General features: G+C 46.7%; 1 protein-coding gene across 1 annotated transcript; it reads right to left on the bottom strand.

Moving 5' to 3' along the window:
* Positions 1-1,454: 1,454 nt before the first annotated feature.
* LOC119821855 (carcinoembryonic antigen-related cell adhesion molecule 1-like) lies at positions 1,455-19,070 on the bottom strand. Its single transcript, XM_042055603.1, has 8 exons — positions 19,007-19,070; positions 17,829-18,188; positions 15,851-16,126; positions 15,122-15,373; positions 12,001-12,276; positions 10,730-11,005; positions 8,266-8,340; positions 1,455-1,639 (listed from the first exon to the last, which is right to left on the bottom strand). The coding sequence occupies exons 1-8, from the start codon at positions 19,068-19,070 to the stop codon at positions 1,455-1,457; spliced, it is 1,764 nt and encodes a 587-aa protein (XP_041911537.1).
* Between the last annotated feature and the right edge of the window lie 782 nt (positions 19,071-19,852).

Below are 19,852 nucleotides of genomic sequence, written 5' to 3'. Positions count from 1 at the left end.
ATGTGATGATATTTTGTTTATGATCTAACAAACAAAGCTTGCCTGAAGATCAGACTGCAGTTAACTAGTGCAGAAGCCACTAGTTAGCCATAGAGGCCAGGTAGTGGTGGCACACACCTCTAATCCCATCACTCGGGAGATAGAGACAGGAAGGTGTATGGCTGGGTGGAGAGAGAAATATAATGGGGTAAGGGACAGGAGCTTATGGCAGTGAGTCTGAGGACAGGATCGCCCCTTTAGTCTGAGCACTGGTAGAGGAAAGAACTGTAGTGCCTGGCTGCTCTGCTTCTCTAACCCTTCAGCTTTCACCCCTGATGGCTGACTCCGAGTTTTTATTATTAGGACTGTTATGGTTTTTGTCCCTGGTCCCTTTAAGAGACAAGCCATGCCGTTTCAGTCCCCATCCGCTGAGGCAGGCTCATCTTCAGCTTCTGGCCTGAGCTTGCTCTTTTTCCCATCTTCCTCTCTGAGAAGCAGCTTCGCTTCTGCCTCTCTCCCCACATCTCCCCCCCCCCCTCCCCTCTCTCTCTCTCTCTCTCTCTCTCTCTCTCTCTCTCTCTCTCTCTCTCTCTCTCTCTCTCTCTCTCTCTCCTCTAAGTAAAAATGTCTACTTTTATGTCTGCCTACTGTGTCTATGTGCCTTTTACCCGCTGCAAGTCCACACCTGCCGCAGGCTCTCCCAAACCCTCCGTGAGCTGTCTCTCCTGCTTGCCATATGGTGGGGTGGGACCAGCTCACCCGCTTGGGACCCGCCGCCACCCACCCGGGGATCTTGGGTGACCTGCTCTGGGACTGGCAGCTGTCTCTGCCTTGGGACTGGCTGCTTGCAGAGTCCACTGCCTGCCTACAGCTGCCGCCTGGGACTTTATAGCATTTAGAAAAAGAACAATATTTGGTGCCGTGACTCGGATGACCCTCCAGCCCCGGATTCCCACCTGGGGCTGGAGCTCTGGCTTCTGGCACTGCCTGGGGCTCCGACCTCCCTTATGGGGCACGGTCAGGACCGAGGACCCTCTCTACAACGACCCACGTGTTCCATCTGCCTGGGCGTGGCTCCTCAAACAACATCGGCTTGTAATTGTGAGTGTTTTCCTTCAGCCTAGCCTAACTGCTCCTTTTAACCTGGGAATTGACTGTTGAGCTCCCAGCAACCTCCCGGTGTTTCTAGGGTCTGGGGGGGTTCCCTGGTGTCCCCTTCGCTGGCATTCACTCCTGGCTTGCCTCCTGTGCTAAGCCCGTGCCTGGGACGGCGCAGCCTCCCAGCCCACCCACAACTGGAGGCCCGGGGTCTCCAGTTCTCTCTCTGTTTCTCTTTTTTCCTTCCTTCTCTTCCTTCCTTTGTCGACAGCCACTACAGTGTGGCTTGGCCTTTGCTGTATTCCTCCTGTCCGAGGAGCTGTCCTCGTCGTTAGCTTGAGGATTCAGCCAGGCCTCCTAGCACTCCACTCGTGAGCTCAGATGCCTGTTCGCAAGTCTTGAGTGTTCGAGCCATCTGCATCTTGTCTAATGGGGAGCTGTCCTCGGGAGGCTTGAGGTGCCACAGTTTTTGCGGGTATTTTCATGGCCTTGACCATGGGAGCCAAGCCGTCCAGACCTATCACTCTGGCCTCATGCTTTAATGCCTTACACTTATCTGTCCCTGTTCAAAAAATGACCCCAATATACCTTACAGAAAAACTGTAAATGGTCGCCTAACGGCACACTACCATCGAACAGGCAAGTATGTAGGCACTAAGATGGCCTTTAAAATTCCAGCCGTGGCATGGTGCAGTTTTTTTCGGTTCCAGCCTTTGCCCCCATCTGCGGTTTGTGTTATGGCATGGGTGCTCACCAACAGAGCAGATCACGCCTTTAGGTCCCTCTCCTTAAGACAACATGTGGCCGTCGCCATCTTGGCTGAGAGCCAGGTCAGGTGACCAAGCTCTCCCACTTTTACTTCTGCACACCCTGCCTCTTCACCCGGTTTTCGCTAAACTCCTCATGTTAACCCTGTTACATGTGTTTTGCGCAATGGCATGTCTCCGATAGGGCCCATCAAAGACACCCATGTTGCCCAATTCCTGTTCACTCTTTCTGTGTATAATAATTGTTCATTACATCTCATTTCAGATTACAAAATCATAAGTCTCATATTTTAAAATAGTATGTACTTTTATTTAATATTAAGCTGTTCTCTACCATTGTCAGTTCTGGCATTAACCTTCCATTGCCAGCAGTTTCTTCTTTCTGCCTTTTTATGAGTGTGGATCTTACCTGTTAAGAGCCAATGCAGTCAAGCTCAGACCAACCTTCCAGACAGATAAACAGCCCTCAACTGCTCAGAGATCTGGGGAATGTGATATTTAAGTATTTAATTATTTAAAAACTTTTCATAACAAAAAGAGACAGGTTGGCTCCTAGCAGCAGCTCTCTGCTCCCTCCAAAGAAGACAGACACGCACAGAACAACGTCCTTCTACAGTTCACAGTGACTGCCGAGTGCTGACCATTGGGAAAAACTGCCTTTTGTCTAAACTAAAGACCTCTAGACATGGACAGGATCGCTAGAATTGACGGCCTAGCTGCTCAGATCAAGGTAGGCCTGTCTTCCTACAGATTTCTTAGCCCACAGGGTCTTCTGGAGCCTGGCAGGTTCTGTGCTAAACAGCAAAGGTCAAGTGCAACCTTCAGCGACCATGGAGGACCCAAAAAGAGTAGCTCTGGGTGCCAACCAAGTAAGTTCTCTGTCATTTTTTAATCAGTAACTCAAATAAAATCTTATCCTTCTCAAAGATCTCTGACAGTTTGATAGCTGAGAGGTTTTCCCAGATTACCTCACTGAACACATTTCAAATCAAATTTCTCTCTTATGTTGCCTTCCATAGTCTTAAAAAACTTTTCATTGTACAAAAATATGCTACAGTCATTATGTATCTAAAACTTCTGTTTTCACGAATTCAAGGAGTTCTTGTGAGTTTCATGGAGCCGAATTAAAGAATCCACCTTAAACTGGTCAGATACATCCCCCTCAATTCCCTAGTCCTAAAATTTTTTTTTCTTAATTTAACTTTGTTCTTTGTTCTGCCAATACCTTAAACAGGATAAGAGACACCAGACATTTTCATGCCACAAACACTGGTCAAAAGCAAAGAGACCAGGGCTGGAGAGATGGCTCAGCAGTTAAGAGCACTGACTGCACTTCCAGAGGTCCTGAGTTCAATTCCCAGCCACCACATGGTGGCTCACAACCATCTGTAATGAGATCTGGTGCCCTCTTCTGGCCTGCAGGCATACATGCAGGCAGAACGTTGCATACATAATAAATAAATAAATAAATAAATCTTTAAAAAAAAAAAAAGCAAAGAGACCAGCTATACCAGGATGTGGCCAGCACCCAGCCTTCTCTCAGGTTTCCTCCCCTCAAGATGACGCCCACAACAGCAGGAAGCAGTCTTGAGAATTTGCCGCCCCAATTCCTTCAAACTGTGGTGTCTAATCTCCTGCTTTTTATTATAAGGAAGACCTGGGAATGTTATGGTTTTGGTCCCTGGTCCCTTTAAGAGACAATCCATGCCCTCTCCCTCCCCATCCACTGAGGCAGGCTGATCAGCTTCCGGCCTGAGCTCGCTCTTTTTCCCATCTTCCTCTTGGAGAGGCAGCTTAGCTTCTGCCTCTCTCCCCACTTCTCTGCTTCTCCCCTCTCCCCTTTCTCTTCCCTCCCTCCTTCCCTCCCTCCCTCCCTCCCTCCCTCCCTCCCTCCCTCCCTCCCTCCTTCCCTTCCTCCCTCTCTCTCTCTCCTCTAAGTAAAAATGTCTACTTTTATGTCTGCCTACTGTGTCTATGTGCCTTTTATCCGCTGCACGTCCACACCCGCAGCCGGCTCTCCCAAACCTTCCGTGAGCTATCTCTCCTGCTCGCCACATGGTGGGACCAGCTCACCCGCTTGGGACCCGCTGCCACCCACCTGGGGATCTTGGGCGACCTGCTCTGGGACTGGCAGCTGTCTCTGCCTTGGGACTGGCTGCTTGCAGAGTCCACTGCCTGCCTACAGCTGCCACCTGGGACTTTTATAGCATTTAGAAAAAGAACAACAAGGACCAATTAGAATTCGTGCTACAAGGTTTTCCATTATTCTGTACCAATTTTATGTCTTTGTGTCAATTAAAAAAATTTTCATTTCAAAGAGCCTATGAGTTTGATTGAGAGCTGGAGGGTGGGAATTATATAGGAAGGGCTTGGAGTGGGGAGAGGGAAGAGAGAAACTATTTGATTGTATTTTTATTTTTTAAAATTGCCAAAGTTCAAAGATTTAATATACAAAACTAAAGGTAAGTGTCGGAGGTCAGCCTCGACAAGATTACCTTTCTTCCAGAGTGGAGTCATGGGAATCTAGAATTGTAGTAAGGAATACCAAGACGTGAACAAAAATAATAAAACGCAGAAACACATAGGATAGTATCGGGAGGGAATTTCAGTGAGTACTGAGAATTCATCCGTCCATGTTTAATTTCTAAGAGCTTAATATACCCCTGATTTCAAAAGGTAGGAGTAGAACAAAAGAACTGCATTAGCATACAGATTGAAAGTCATGGGTACATTCATCTCTCATGCCCTTGACTCTTGCCCACCAAACACTCTGTAGGCAAACCACTCCCTGGCTGGAATCCCAAGTTATTTCCATAAAGGGAGCAAGAACTTAGTTGGTTCCTTAGACTTTTGTTTGAGGTAGGAACCAACTACTTCCCTATTTCAGAAGCACGGGGGGGGGGGGGGGGGGGGGGGGGGGGGGGGGGGGGGGTTCTGACAACTAGCCACACCTGCTTACAACAGCCTTGAGAGAGCAGAACTCTGATTTACAACTAGGTGGGACCTTTGTTTGAGTTAGAAGAATAATAATCTCAAACTAAAAACAAGTCCCCAAACTCTGTGACCTTTGGCTTCTTTGGACTTCCACAGGTAAGCAACACAATTTGCCGACACTTTGATTTTGTATCTCCTGAGCTATAATGAGATTAAGATCATTTGTTAGGGTTGGGTTGTACTCTGTGGTAGAGCACTAACCTATCATGTGTACAGTCTTGTGTCCCAGCTCTAGCACTGCGAGTGTAACATGCACTCGTGTGTACACAGACTCTGTTTCTTAAGTCTGCAGGTAATTTGGTTTGCTTGTTTTGTTTTTTGAGAGAGCATCCTGCCAAGTATTTTTGGCTGGCTTGGTTTTCACTCTGTAGATCAAGATGGCCTGGCACTTGTGGTAATCCTCCTGCATCAGCCTCTCAAATACTGGGATCACAAATGAATACCACTACAGCCAGGTTGTCAAGATTTTCTGTCCTGCCGGGTTCCCACAGTTGTTAAGTCCCCAAAAAATCACACAGAGGTCTACATTAATTATAAACGGATTGGCCCATTAGCTCAGGCTTCTTATTAACTCTTATAACTTATATTAGCCCATTATTCTTGTCTATGTTAGCCACATGGCTCAGTACCTTTTTCAGCGAGGCAGTCACATCTTGCTTCTTCTTTGGTGGGCTCACAACTGCAGAAAAAAGCTTCCTTCTTCCCAGAATACTCCTGTTCTCATTGACCTGCCTCTACACCACACTCAGTTGTGTGTACTCTGGCGGGACAAAAGGACACAGCGGTGGTCTCCTGTCTCACATTACATCACTCAGTTGTTTGGCTTCCTTGTCCCGATTTTTCAGATCATCACCCTGAAAGAGCTCCCTCAGAGCAGGGCTGTGCACAAGGTGCTGCACAGATCCTCAGCTGGCCCCTCTGCCCAAAACTAGAACGTTGTTCAGCCCCACCTCCTGCCATGGTTACATTAACTTGTGGTGGTCAGGATTTGGAAGATGTATTTGTGGGTATAAATCAGCTGATTTTTGTTTAATCTAGAAGAGGTGGCCTGTGTGGATATAATCTACTGACATAAGCCATCCTTTGCTTAAGTGGAGGTGACTATAGGCCAAACAAGATCTTGGATGTGCCTCCACCTGTCATCAGGTGGAGAGTCAGCCACAGTCTGTCATGCAAGGAACTGAACTAGTGAACTAACAAGTGTTGTTTTAGCATCTACACATAGTCACATAGTGCTGGCTGTGTAGCTCAGTGGGAAGAGGGTCAGCCTGGTGTACCAGAGACCCTGAGTTCGATCTGCAGGACTATCTAAAATAAGGCAGTGGAGGTACCCAGGCCTATAATCTTAGCTCTTCCAGAAGAGGAAGCTGGATGATAAGGAATTCAGTCTCACCTGGTTTCTAAATAATAAAAGGAAATTTTGATCTAAATATAATTTATTACACAGCAATAGAATGTGAGTATTGGAGTTTTATATCTGATAGATTGAGTTAGGTACATATTTTATCATTCCACATTGAGCCAAGGACTGAAGAAATGGTTTAGTCATTAAATGTTCAAATACAAACTGCTCTTCCAGAGGGCTCCAGTTTGGTTTCCAGTATGCATATGAAGTAGCTCACAGCAGCCAGTATGACCAGATCCAGAGGGATGTGAGATTTCTGATCTCTGAAGACTCCTGCACTCACATGTGCACACTCCCCACCCCTACCAAGCACATATATACATAATAAAATTGAGATAGATGGCCATCAAGCCTGATGACCTGAGTAGATCCCTGGAGCCCACATGGTGGAAGGAGAGTCCAGAGTCTCACAGCTGTTCTCTGGCCTCCACATTAATGCGATGGCAATGTCTCCCTCCAATATATAAAAAATATAAATATAAATATATGCATGTAAATATGCACATATAAAGAGAAAAATAAGATAAAATTCAAATCTGTAGATGTGTACCTTTGTCTTAGTGCTGACTTTATGTGTGGCCTCACTCTCCCAGGCTTTGTTCTGTCAAGCCTGCATCCTCTCTTTGGACTACTTCCTAGTCTCTGCGCTGCATTTTCTTTTGTGTTAAGGGTCCTGCTATGAAGCCTAGGCTGGTCTCAAATTCCTGGGCTCAAGCAATTCTTCTGCACCAGCCTCCTCACTAACAACCATGTCAACTTACACCCCGAATTTTGGTAAATATGTAATTACCACTTGAATTATAATGTGTGATTTGACTACAAAATCTCTTTGAATACCGTTGCAGTATGCCCCACCTTCAAGTGTCAATTCTTTTTAAAAATATAATAAAAATTTTTATGTATGTGAATATTTTGTCTACATATTCTCCTGTGTACCACTGTGTGCCTTGGTGCCTGAGAAAACTAGAAGAGACTTCCCTAGAACTGGAATTATAGATGACTGTGGGCCACCATGTGGATGCTGGGAATGGAACATGGGTTCTTTGGATGAGCATCCACAGCTATTTGCCGAGCTATCGCTCTAGCTCCCAAGTGTGAATTCTTATCACTAGTAATTAATCTGCTTTTGAAAATTTAAATGGCAAAATGTGCTCTTTGTGTGTATGGCCTGCTGTGTATGGGATGATATTGTTAAAATTTATCTTTTCTCAAAAGATTAATTTTAATTATGTTTGATGTACGTCTCTCTCTCTCTCTCTCTCTCTCTCTCTCTCTCTCTCTCTGTGTGTGTGTGTGTGTGTGTGCAGTAATGTGTACATATGTACACAGTGGCCAGAAGATGATGTTTCATCCTTTGGTACAGGAGTCACAGGTGAATTTGACCTGCCCAACATGTGTGCTGGGAATCAAACTTGGTCCTTTGGTAGAGCAGCAAGTACTCTTAATTCTGGAGACAACTCACTAATTCCTCATCTTTTGTTTCTTGAGATAGAATTTCTCTGTGTTTAGGATGACTTGGACCTTTTGGGCTCAAGTGCTCAGCTGTGTGTCATAGTATCCAGCAGGATCCATGCATTTTGTTTTACACATTTATCTCTCACTAGTAGTTGAGTATTTTTACCTGTGGACCCACGATGATCTGTTCAGTTTCTCTGTTGATAAATTTTTCAGATTATTAGTTGTTATGATTTATGATGCTATTAACATTCATGTACAACTCTGTACATGTGTTTATGGTTTTTTTTGATAAATATCTCGTGATCCCATGAGATGGCTGGGTTGTAGAAGTGTGTGTTTGACTTTAGGAGAAATTATCAAACTTTCTTCTAGAGTGGTTGTACTAGTAATGTATTCATAGCACCATGAGTCTTAGGCTCACACATTAATGCTACTGAGTCCTCACCCTCCATGGGATTAGAATTGTTGCTTGTGATGCTGGGCTTGGGTAGCGGTGCTGTGTGTGCAGACAGCAGAGAGAAGGTTGCCCTGAGTGGTGCCTCTGACTCTTGCAAGTTAACTCACCCCCCTTCTTGAGGGTAGATTCAAATGAGGCAGCCTGATTTATTGTTCCTTCCATTCTATGTTCTTCACTAAACGCTTGAACCACAGTGTGGGGACCATAACACAGAGTCATCCAGGACTGACAATCCTATGTGTGAAGAAGGATTTGGTTCACCCATGACACAGAATGCTGGAGTCCAGGCCTGGGGGGTTCTGTGTCACAGGATGGATGTATGAAGTTGGCAAAGAACGAAGATTCTGACCACCTGTTGTGTTTCAAACTAATGGCCCAGCTAGTTCAGGCTGTCTTTATTCACAGAAGTTCTAATGCATTCAAGCATGAGCAGTTTTAAATCATTTCTCATTAATCATTTTCCAAGAATCATTAACATTTATTCATTTCAGTTTTTCTTCTTCCCACTCCCTTGACATCATTGACCTTTACCCCATATCATTATAGTGCAAGCCAAATGTTTATATCCGGCCAGGCACATCTTATTCATCCTGTGCCCTAGCTGGCGGTAAACATCTGATTACAAACTAAGAGACTTAAGCCCTGTGATTAGCTCTTCACAATGTGATACTTTCATATCTTTGTCACCAGCTGAGTGTATTGTCACACCTAGGATATCATTCTCAGGTGTATGCCAGTCTCTAAGTAATCTGTGTATCACCTTTATCTGGACTACAGTTATAATTCTAATCTTTATAAGTTCTGAAAATAGTAATGATTAATACCTAACGCTTTAACTGCTGGACTAAATTCCTATTCTTCCTGACAATTCCTACCTGTAGTTTTCTCTTAAAGGAACTGGGAGTTTTAGATTCCTTTATTGCCAAGTTGACACTGGAAGAATATCTGAGTGTTCAAGTCCTGGTGGGAGAAATGCCTGACCTTTTGTGTCCTATATCTTTTCCTTATATGTTTCTGTAAGTTTTTAATGTCATCTGTTAAGAAACCGTTTTCTAAGTTCTTTGGAGGATATTGATCTCTTTCGGGACTGAATAAGCAATAATCATTAACCTTAATGAGTTCCTCCTACTCACTCAGGATGACTGCAAAGGCAGCCAGGGGCAAGAGGAGAAACTGGTTTTTGTAACACATCAGAGAAATTTAATTTTTCTGCAGGGTCTTTAATTCCCAGTAAACTCAGGCACAATCATGACTAACAAAGCAGAACTAAGAGTCACCCTAAGAATAAACAAAGGGGAAGTTAGAGAGGCCTGAAGCCCCTGCGCCCCTGGGATCAGCGCAGAGGTCTGCAGTAATGTTTCTGTGGGTGCTTGACAAATGGATGGGATTCTCCAATGGACCTTGCCTCGAAAGAGTTCCATTTGCAAAACATGTATGTGTTATTCCCGGGGTGACAGCACGGCTTCCTTCACCAGAGGTTACAGAGAATTACTTAGGGTTCACATGGAACTGCACGGATGCCTTCCTGATGGCAAGGTTTCCCATTTTCATACGTAGCATGTAGGCTTCTGCATCTTTCTGAGTGACGATCCGGAAGAGCAAGGATCCACTGTGGTGTATTTTCTCTCTGATGCTGTAAGCAGGCCTTGTTTTATTTGTTCTTTTGGATTCTAGAAGTTGTGAAATTTCATTTCTCTTAACCAAAGTTTTTCCTTTGTACCAGAAAAAGACTTGGGCTGTATCTGGCAGATTATGGACACGTAGAAGAATGTCCTTCACTTCAGCAACTTCTACAGTGACTTGGGCAGTGGTGGGAGAGGCTAAGGGGAAGAGGGAAAAAAATATATCAATATTAGGACCTTTGCATTTGGTAGAAATTTGAAACTTGAGTGTGTTCAACTCTCAGCCTTGGTGTGTGTGTGTGTCCTATTGGGGGGAGGTCAGGAGCATCACCCCCACTCCTCAGTACCCCTGAATCTTTCCACTGAATGAAACTGAGTTCTCGGGTGTCTGCACAGCCAACCCCTCACTCCCTCAGATCCCTCAGGTCCTTGCTGCTCTGTCTTCCCACCCAGGAGCACCAGGACTCTGTGATGAGGACAGGTTTGATTTTGGTTTAAACTCCACTGCCTGGAACAGGCTCAGACACCTGTGAGCAAATCAGTGTCCCAGAGCCTAGAGTTTATTTGCGGATTTCTCAGGGTCGTATGTAATGATGTTGCCTAATGGCCCCAGTCTGAGTTTTACTTGGAGAGTCACCCTGACATTTGTGAATGTCAGTTCACAGGATATCACTGCCAGTGCTGATAAACAAAGACCAGGGAGGTTGGGAACTCATGAAGATACACTTTCTCTGCCACTGGTGTGCTGGGTTTAAAGGCAGGCAGCACTGTGCTCAGTTTGCTTTGTGTTTTATCAGGAGATTAACATGCATCCACTACCAAGTTGACTGTATTTGTATCTTGAGCCATGTTTTTCTCCTGGTGACTTTTACCCATTTTGCACACTGCTGATAAAGAATTTGCCCCACTGTCAACACTATGGGGTAAGAAGGGAGGGGAGGTCACTCACCTATTATGCCCAGCTGGATGGGGTCACTCCTCTCAGAACTGACTGGATTGGAGACCTCACACTGATACTCCCCGGAATCCTTACTCCTGACAGGGTCTATGCTGAGGGTGCTGTTGTTCAGGGATAGCTTCATTCCGTCCGTGAGCCCCAGACTCTGGCCATTGAAGAGCCAATGGATGGAGATCCCGGTGTTGTTTGAGGAGCAGTTCAGGGACACAGAGTCAAGTTCTTTGACTGTGGTGTTGCTGACTTGGATGGAGGGTTTAGTCACTGGTTCTATGGATGAACAGTGGAGCAGACAGCTGAGAGTCCTATTCCCTCAGAGATCTCAACCAGCTCACAGGGCACACAGAATGACGTGACCCTCTGGAAGATCGCATATTTGGGTTCAAGATATGGTTTGTAAGGAGAGAGCTGAAACTTCCTCCTACCCAAATCACCCACAGTGACCCCTGATTCAGGGTCTTTTTGTAGATTCCACACTAGGAACCTCTTCAGTCCAGATATCCACAAATATCATCATAGGAATATTTTTTCCACTGATTTTTGTGCAAATTCTTGCTCACACTTTCTATGAGTATGAGCAGTCAGGTTCCTCTATTATAAAATAGCCCTCTGTTTCTTTTTCATTAAATAATGTGTCATGCGGTTAAGATCTACCAGCTAATACTAAAAGTGTCAAAGCCTAGATCCCAGGATTGGGAGAAATCCCAAAATAAAAAGTTTCTGTTTGAAGAAAAATGTATTTCCTGCTGCATGGAGATGGGATAAATACCACAGAGAAGACGTGAATGGCCACAGTGTTGACCACAGCTGCCGCTCTAATCCTCCATACGGATTCTCTATTGAGACAGAGTCTCACAATGTAACCTGGGCTGGCCTTGTGCTCCTATTCCTCCTGCTTCTCTCTCTCCTTCCTCTCTCCCTTTCCCCCTCCCCCTTCCCCCTCCCCTTCCTCCCCCCCTCTGGTCACTATGCAGCCCTGGCTAAACTGGAGCTCACTACAGACACCAGGGAGGTTGGGAACTCACAGACATCCACCTGTCTGTCTCTGCCTCTGGTGTGCTGTCTGGAGTTAAAGGCATGTAGCACCATGCTCAGCTTGGTGGTGTTTATCATAAGATTAACATGCAGTCATCACTAAGCTGACTGTATTTGAGTCTTGAACCATGTTTTTCTCCTGGTGACTTTTATACATTTTGCACACTGCTGATAAAAACATTGCCCCAACCCCAACACTATCCGGTAAGAAGGGAGGGGAGGTCACTCACCTATTATGTCCAGCTGGATAGGGTCACTCCTCTCAGAACTTACTGGATTGGAGACCTCACACTGATACTCCCCGGAATCCTCCCTCTTGACAGGGTCTATGCTGAGGGTGGTGTTGTTCAGGGACAGCTTCATTCTGTCTGTGAGCCCCAGACTCTGGCCATTGAAGAGCCAATGGATGGAGATCCTGGTGTCGTTTGAGGAGCAGGTCAGGAACACAGCGTCAAGTTCTTTGACTGTGGTGTTGCTGACTTGGATGGAGGGTGTAGTCACTGGCACTGCGGATAAACAGTGGAGGGGCACAGCTGAGAGTCCTATTCCCTCAGAGATCTCAACCAGCTCACAGGACCCACAGAATGATGTGGATCTCTGCAAGATTGCATGTTTGGGCTCAAGATATGCTCTTTCAGGAGACAGCTGTGTCTTCCTCCTACCAAGATCATCCATAGTGACCCTGACTCAGGTATACGTGTAGATTCCACACTAGATCCTCTTCAGCCCACGTGTCTACAAATATCATTGTAGGAATGTTTATTCCATTGATTCTTGTGCAAATTCTTATAATAGGATTAATAAAAACCTAGAGACAGATATTGGGGTTCAACCTGACAGCCAGAGAAGCAAACCAGTCAACCGCTGACTGTCACTTCTACCTCAGTCTGAAATGGTGATCCTGCCTCCAGGAATCTCAGCACGAGACTGACTGAGAGCTGTCTCCTCCCATCGTATATTCCTCTCTAGTTCTGGGAGTAAAGGCTTGCACTACTACTGCCTGGCTTTTATAGCCAACTAGTGTGGCTATTGGGATTAAAGTTGTGTGCCACCACTGCCTGGTCTGTATCAATGGCCAGTGTGGATTGTTTTACTCTCTGATCTTCAGGCAAGCTTTATTTATTGAAATATAATTAAAATATCACCACACATTCTTGTTCACATGTTCTGTGAGTGGGAACAGTCAGGTCCCTCCATTATAAAATAGCCTTCTGTTTCTTTTTCATTAAATAATGTGTCATAGGGTTAAGATGTCCAGGTGAATCTTAGAGGTATCAAAGCCTGCACCTCAGGACTGGAAGAAATCCCAAACTAAAGAATTTCTGTTTAAAGAAAAATTTATTTTCTGCTGCATGGAGATGGGATAAATACCACGGAGAAGACAGGAATGGCCATAGTGTTGACCACAGCTGCTGCTCTAATCCTCCACACAAATTCACTTTTGAGACTATGTAGCCCCGGCTAACCTGGAACTCACTACAAATACCAGGGAGGTTGGGACTCAGACATCCATCTGTCTCTGCCTCTGGTGTGCTGGCTGGAGTTAAAGGCATGCAGCACAGTGCTCAGCTTACATGATATTTTATCATGAGATTATCATGCATCCATCACCAAGCTGACTGTGTTTGTATCTTGAGCCATGTTTTTTTCCTTGTGACTTTTATACATTTTGCACACTGTTGCTAAAAAAATTGCTCCACCGCCAACACTATTGGGTAAGAAGGGAGGGGAGGTTGCTCACCTATTATGTTCAGCTGAATGGGGTCACTCCTCTCAGAACTGACTGGATTGGAGACCTCACATTGATACTTCCCAGAATCCTCCTTCCTGACAGGGTCTATGTTGAGGGTACTGTTGTTCAGGGACAGCTTCATTCTGTCCGTGAGCCCCAGATTCTGACCATTGAAGAGCCAATGGATGGAGATCCCAGTGTCCTGTGAGAAGCAGGTCAGGAACACAGAGCCCAGTTCTTTGACTGTGGTGTTGGTGACTTGGATGGAGGGTGTAGTCACTGGCTCTGTGGATAAACAGTGGAGGAGACAGCTGAGAGTCCTATTCCCTCAGAGATTTCAGCCAGCTTACAGGGCCCACAGAATGACATGGCCCTCAGGACGATCACATGTTTGAGTTCAAGATGTGGTCTCTCAGGAGAGAGCTGTGTCTTCCTCCTACTGAGATCATATACAGTGATCCCTGACTCGGGTTGTGTGTATAAATTCCACACTAGGAGTCCCTTCAGCCCATGTGTCTACAAATCTCATTGTAGGAATGTTTATTCCATTGATTCTTGTGCAAATTCTTGCTCACATTTTCTGTGAGTGTGAACAGTCAGGTCCCTCATTATAAAATAGCCTTCTGTTTCTTTTTCATTAAATAATGTGTCATGGGGTTAAGATGTCCAAGCGAATCTTAGAGGTGTCAAAGCCTGCACCCCAGGACTGGGAGAAATCCCAAACTAAAGAATTTCTGTTCTAAGAAAAAATTTAGATCCTGCTGCATGGAGATGGGATAAATACGACAGAGAAGAAGAGAGGGATCACAGTGTTGACCACAACCTGCCACTCTGAACTTCCATACTGAACTTCTTTTGAGACAAGGTCTGACTAGAGAGCCCTTGCTAGCCTGGAGCTTGCTATGGAGACCAGACCGGCCTCAAACTCACACTATCTCCCTGCCTCTCTCTCCTTACTGCTGGCCTTAAAGGCACACACCCCCACACTCAGCTGACATTTGTTTTTAAACCTTGAGAAGAGTAAGGGAAAGAGCATCATCAAGTCGTCAGTGACATGGTTTCCTCTAAGTCAGAACCAGGGTCCCAGGTGCCTTCTCCACCCTCTCTTCCCCTCCCATGGAGTCAGAGCTCAGCCAGTCACCCCTGAGACAGGAGCAGAGCCGGGAGCAGAGCTCTGAACTGCTGGTCCTTATTTGTGGGAAGTTTTCTCCAAGTATTAGGAGGAAAAAAAATGTGAGCACAGTTGAAAGCCCTGTGTGTTCCTCTAAGTCATGGAGGTCATAAGAAGAAAATGGAGGGGACAGGAAGGGCTGTGTTAGTGACAGAAAGAAATCTTGACCTTAAGGCTCTCCCTCCCCTGGGAAGTCCCTCCTACAACCCAAGGTCTCCAAGGCTGGGAGAAGCTCCTCCTTACACTCCAAGCTCCATCCCTATCAGCCAGGAGAAGTCAGAGCAGCAGGAGAAGATCAGACATAGGGATGGAGCAGGATGCTCAGGGGAGAATGGAGTTTTGCTTGTTCTCATAGACAAGGGCTGGAAATTAAATTCTGCTGCAGCTTCCCAGAAAGCCAAAAGACTCCACTCCAAACCTAGTGCTGATATTTCAGAGATCCACTTACCAAGGACTGTAATGTTCTTGACTGTGGTCTTCATGATTCCAAAGACATAGTTATAGATGAGGCAGGAATAGGAACCGCTGTTATTAGTAGTGATGTTGAGGATAAAGAGCTCTTTGACTTTTGATAGAATCTTTCCATTGAAATACCAATAGAACATTGCAGGGCTAGAGGCTGCTTGACAAGAGAGGCTGAGGTTTGTACTTGAACGGAAGTAAGTATTTGATGGGGATATGATCGGGACATCTGGACCATCTGGAGCAAACAGAATAAAGGCACATGTGATGTCAGCAGAGGGAAGGGGAATCCTGGTCTGCAGAAGGTCATAGTATCTCTCTGAGATGTGCTATAACTTCAGCTGAGCAGGTCCTACTCAGAGCTGGGGTGCAGATTAGTAGAAGAGTATTCATGCAGCAGGCACAAGTCCTGATCCAACTCAAGCACAGCACACAAACATCCCCACTGCACACTCATGTGTGCACTGAGCCTGAGTCTAAGCTGTCCCTTGTCTCCATCACCCTGGCCTCTCTAGGTAGGAGAAGTCCCTCAAGTCCATTCCAGCTTAGTGCTGAGTCTGGTTTCATGTGCCTGGGCTGGGCCAGGAGGCCCTCCCTGGTCAGCCTAGGTATTTGTGTGGTGGGTCTCTGTCACCAATCCAAGGGGACTGAGTGTCCTAGCTCTAACCGTCTGTATTTAGGCAGCTGTAAAAAGGATAAAACAGACAATACTCACAGGTAATGTTCAGAGTGAATGGGTCACTTCGGGAGGTGCTCACTGGGTTCTGGATTTCACACTCATAGGCTCCTGTGTCAGTCCTCATGGCACTGAGTAAAGTGAGAGTCCTGTTGCCCTCAGACAGCTTCAGCCTGTCGCCTTCTGAGAGGCTTTCGCCATTTCTCCTCCACAGGTAGGTTGTATTCTCAGTCTCAGGCTCACACACTAATGCTTCTGGAGACCCCTCCCTGGCATAGAAATTCTTGCTTGTGATTTTCGGCTTGGGTAGCCGTGCTGTGTGTGCAGACAACAGAGAGAAGGTTGTCCTGTGTGGTGCCTCTGATTTTTTAAAAAATATTTATTTATTTGTTTATTTATTTATTATGTATACAATATTCTGTCTGTGTATGCTTGCAGACCCCATTACAAATGGTTGTGAGCCACCATGTGGTTGCTGGAAATTGAACTCAGAACCTTTGGAAGAGCAGGCAATGCTCTTAACCTCTGAGCCATCTCTCCAGCCCAGGTGCCTCTGATTCTTGCAAGGGCCTCTTTCAACAGAGATTGTCTCCAATCTCCCCTCAAACCCAGATCCTCAAAGAATCAGGCAGGAAACAAATTACAGGCAGATGGAGTAGCTGAGCTCTCAGAGACAATGGGGCCTCCTGTGCTGTGTGTGGGAGAAGCAAGGGCTTTCGCAGGAGGAAACTGAGCTGCAGTGTGTGGTGATGGACAGACCTGAGACTTGGAATCAGAGACCTCATATTATCTCCTGGTCCTCACTGACCAATTGCATGTCTTGGGACACAAGGGGCGAGTCCCTCCAGTTGCCCTGACCTCCTCTGCTCAGTGAGGAGCAGCGCCCTCCAAGCCTTTGCTGCTCAGGGCTCTCCTACATATAGATCATGATTAGTCTTCCCATTGAGCTTCCCTGACAACCTGACAGCCCATCAGAGATCACACACCGATCAGGATCTGGCTGCCATTCAAGTAGGGCTGGGATTCAGCTGGGCCATTCTTGTCAGGAGTTTGATGTTGATTGACATGAATCAGGGAACCCTAAAAGAAGCCCGAGTCTAGGAAATGATCTATAAGACTCAGGGGCACCTAATAGAGTCTCCATGGTAGGGAGGCTGGAGATGTGGCTGTGGACAGATAGCTTGTGCCACCCATGGCCTGTGTGACCCTGACTCAGTGACTGTGTTTCCTGCCTCAGTTTCCCTAGAATAGGACACAGGGTAAATGATCGTTGCCATGCCTACAAGTTCACCTGAAATGTGAGCAATGGCCTGACCTTCCATCAAGCAGTGTCTCTTACTATTTGCCTGCAGGAAACAATCCCAGGGCTGGACCCCCAGAGGGAAGGAGCTGCCATTTGTACACTTTTCTCCCATCTTTTTAGGGCTCTCCACCTTCCTGCGAGGTCTCAGAAGACCATCAGGACAGCTGGCTGGTTGCCTTTCATACCCCTCCACCTATGCTGAGCACACTGAGTCTCAGGAGGAGATGCCCAGGTGACCTGCCTCAGACATGGCTCTCACAGGCTACCAGCCTACAGTCAATCATTGTCCCTGTCAGCTCCAACAGGAGGTCAAATTCCAGCCCAGTCTACAAGCTTCTCAGGCTTCCTGGTCCAGTCTGGAACAGAGATGTGGAGCAAAGCTTTGGGTGTTCATGTCTCTGTGAAAATTTCATGGTTTCCTCAGCCAGGCCCTGCCTGAGTCCTAAAGGGTCTTTCTCAAGGCCATGTTCATGATGAGCATCTAAGACCCTGGGCAGAGTCTGAGATGCTTGGGCTGAGTTACCTCACCCCCTCTCTCTGAGGGTGGATTCAAGTGGGCAGCCTGATTTATCGCTGTTTCCTCCACTCTGTGTTCTTTACTAAAGGCTTGAGCCACAATGTGGGGGTCATAACACAGTCATCCAGCACTGACAATTCTATGTGTGAAGTAGGATTAGGTCCACCACAACCCTGAGGTTACAGAGAATTACTTACGGTAGACATGGAACTGCACGAATGCTTTCCTTATATCAAAGTTTTCCTTTTTCATATATAGCATGTAGGCGCCTGCATCTTTCTGAGTGACGTTCTGGAAGAGCAGGGACCCATTGCGGTATATTCTCTCTCTGCCGCTACATGCAGGCCCTGGTTTCTTTATATTATTGGACATTAGAAATCGTGCAATTTCTTTCCTCTCATCCACAGTTTGTCCCTTGTACCAGAAAAAGACTCGGAGTGTCTCTGGCAGATTGTGGACAAGTAGAAGAACATTTGCCCCTTCAGCAACGTGGGGCGGAACTGCTTCCACAGTGACTTGGGCCATGGAGGGAGAGCTCCAGTAGATCAAAAGTGAGGCTGAGAGGGAAGAGAGAAAAATCTATCAATATTAGATCTTTGCGTTTGGTAGAAATTGAGACCTGAGCGTGTTCAACTCTCAGCCTTGGTGTGTGTGTGTGTGTGTGTGTGTGTCCTATTGGGGGGAGGTCAGCAGCAGCATCCCCATTCCTCAGTACCCCTGAATCTTTCCACTGAATGAAAATATCTTCTCGGGTGTCTGCACAGCCAACTCCTCATTCCCCCAGATCCCTGCTCACACTCAGAATCTTTGTTGAGTGTAGGCATGTCTTCTCTGACCTCCTCCTCTAAAGACTCCAAGCATTCATTTTCTGACCTCCCCAGCTCTGTTTCTTTTGAAGTCCTTGTCAACCCCAACCTCACCTTCTAGATGTCCTTGTTGCTCTGTCTTCCTGCCCAGGACTCTGTGAGAACTGGTTTGATTTTGGTTTAAACCCCACTGTCTGGAACAGGCTCAGACACCTGTGGGCAAATCAGTGTCCCAGCGCCTGGGGTTTACGTGCGGGTTCCTCAGGATCGTATCTATGAAATGACCCTGCTTACTGGCCCCAGTTTGAGTTTTACTTGGAGAGTCACCCTGACACAGTTGTGGGAGTCAGTCTTCAGGGTACAGAGGGCAGTGCTGATAAACTTACAGTGGGGAACCCCTGAGTTTTTCCTCCCCACTTACCAATTCACATTCACTGCGAGCTTCCTGTTGCTCTCAGGCTTCAAGCAGAAGCCAGATGTCTCCTTTCAGACAAAGTCCCCCTCCCAGAAGACCCCATCCAGTTTCTGAGCTCCCCTGCTGCCCACACCCCTGAGGAATGTCTTCTCACCTGCCAGCAGGAGTCCCCTCCAGGGTAGCTGCCCTTTGTGGAGAGGGGCTGAGGAGATCTCCATGGTCTCTGCTGTGGCCTAGGCTCTTCCTCTGGACAGGAGGCTTGCTTCTTAGGCTGCTGCCAAGTCTGCCTGCTCTGGAGTCTGCTCTGCTTTTATTCTCAGACCTGAGCCTCCTCCCAGAGAAGGACGCCTCCTGGAGCCACGTGGGCTGGGGTGGAGTCTGTGTGTCAGTGCTGCCCCCCATCCTTCTATTCCTTTCTTTCTGGTTCAGTGTTCTAGAACATACTTTGAGCCACAAGGTTCAGAAGTGTCCTGTGCCCCCGAGAGAACAGCAGCTCACGCCAGGACCTTGTCCCTGCACTTCCTATAGCCAAGAGTGTATTTCCTTGTGACACAAAAACTCAGCAGAGCCCAGTCTGCCTGGGATCTCAATGCTCTGGGAAAGTGGGAGTTACTCCTGGGAGGGAGTGACAGTTATCTCTAGGGGCTGGGAAAGGTCTGAGTGACAACTGGGGAGGAACCAGATCCATGGTCACTGCTGTCACCAGTCAGGTGTCTGATCCAGGGATACAAGTTATCTCAGGGGTTCACATCCCTGCATGCAGGAGGAGGTGACCTCTGTGTCCTAGAAAGAGGACTGTGTGCTCCAGCTTCCTATGGAAAGCCGCAGGGAGACACCGCTCCCCCCAGCTTTCTGTGCTGTCTGAATGTGAATCAGGTCTGCCCATGCCCTCCCTGACTCTTCTGGGATGCCTTTGTTCTCCTTGGTGATTGCCCTGTGATCTCCCCATCTTTCCTCATGGGTGTTGTGAGGGGGAGGGGACTTCATAGGGTCTCCTTAT

The sequence above is a fragment of the Arvicola amphibius genome, chromosome 8 (genome assembly GCF_903992535.2).
Source record: "Arvicola amphibius chromosome 8, mArvAmp1.2, whole genome shotgun sequence".
Classification (NCBI taxonomy): Eukaryota; Metazoa; Chordata; class Mammalia; order Rodentia; family Cricetidae; genus Arvicola; species Arvicola amphibius.
The sequence above is the reverse complement of the archived record's forward strand: the minus strand, read 5'-3'. Positions and strand labels throughout refer to the sequence as shown.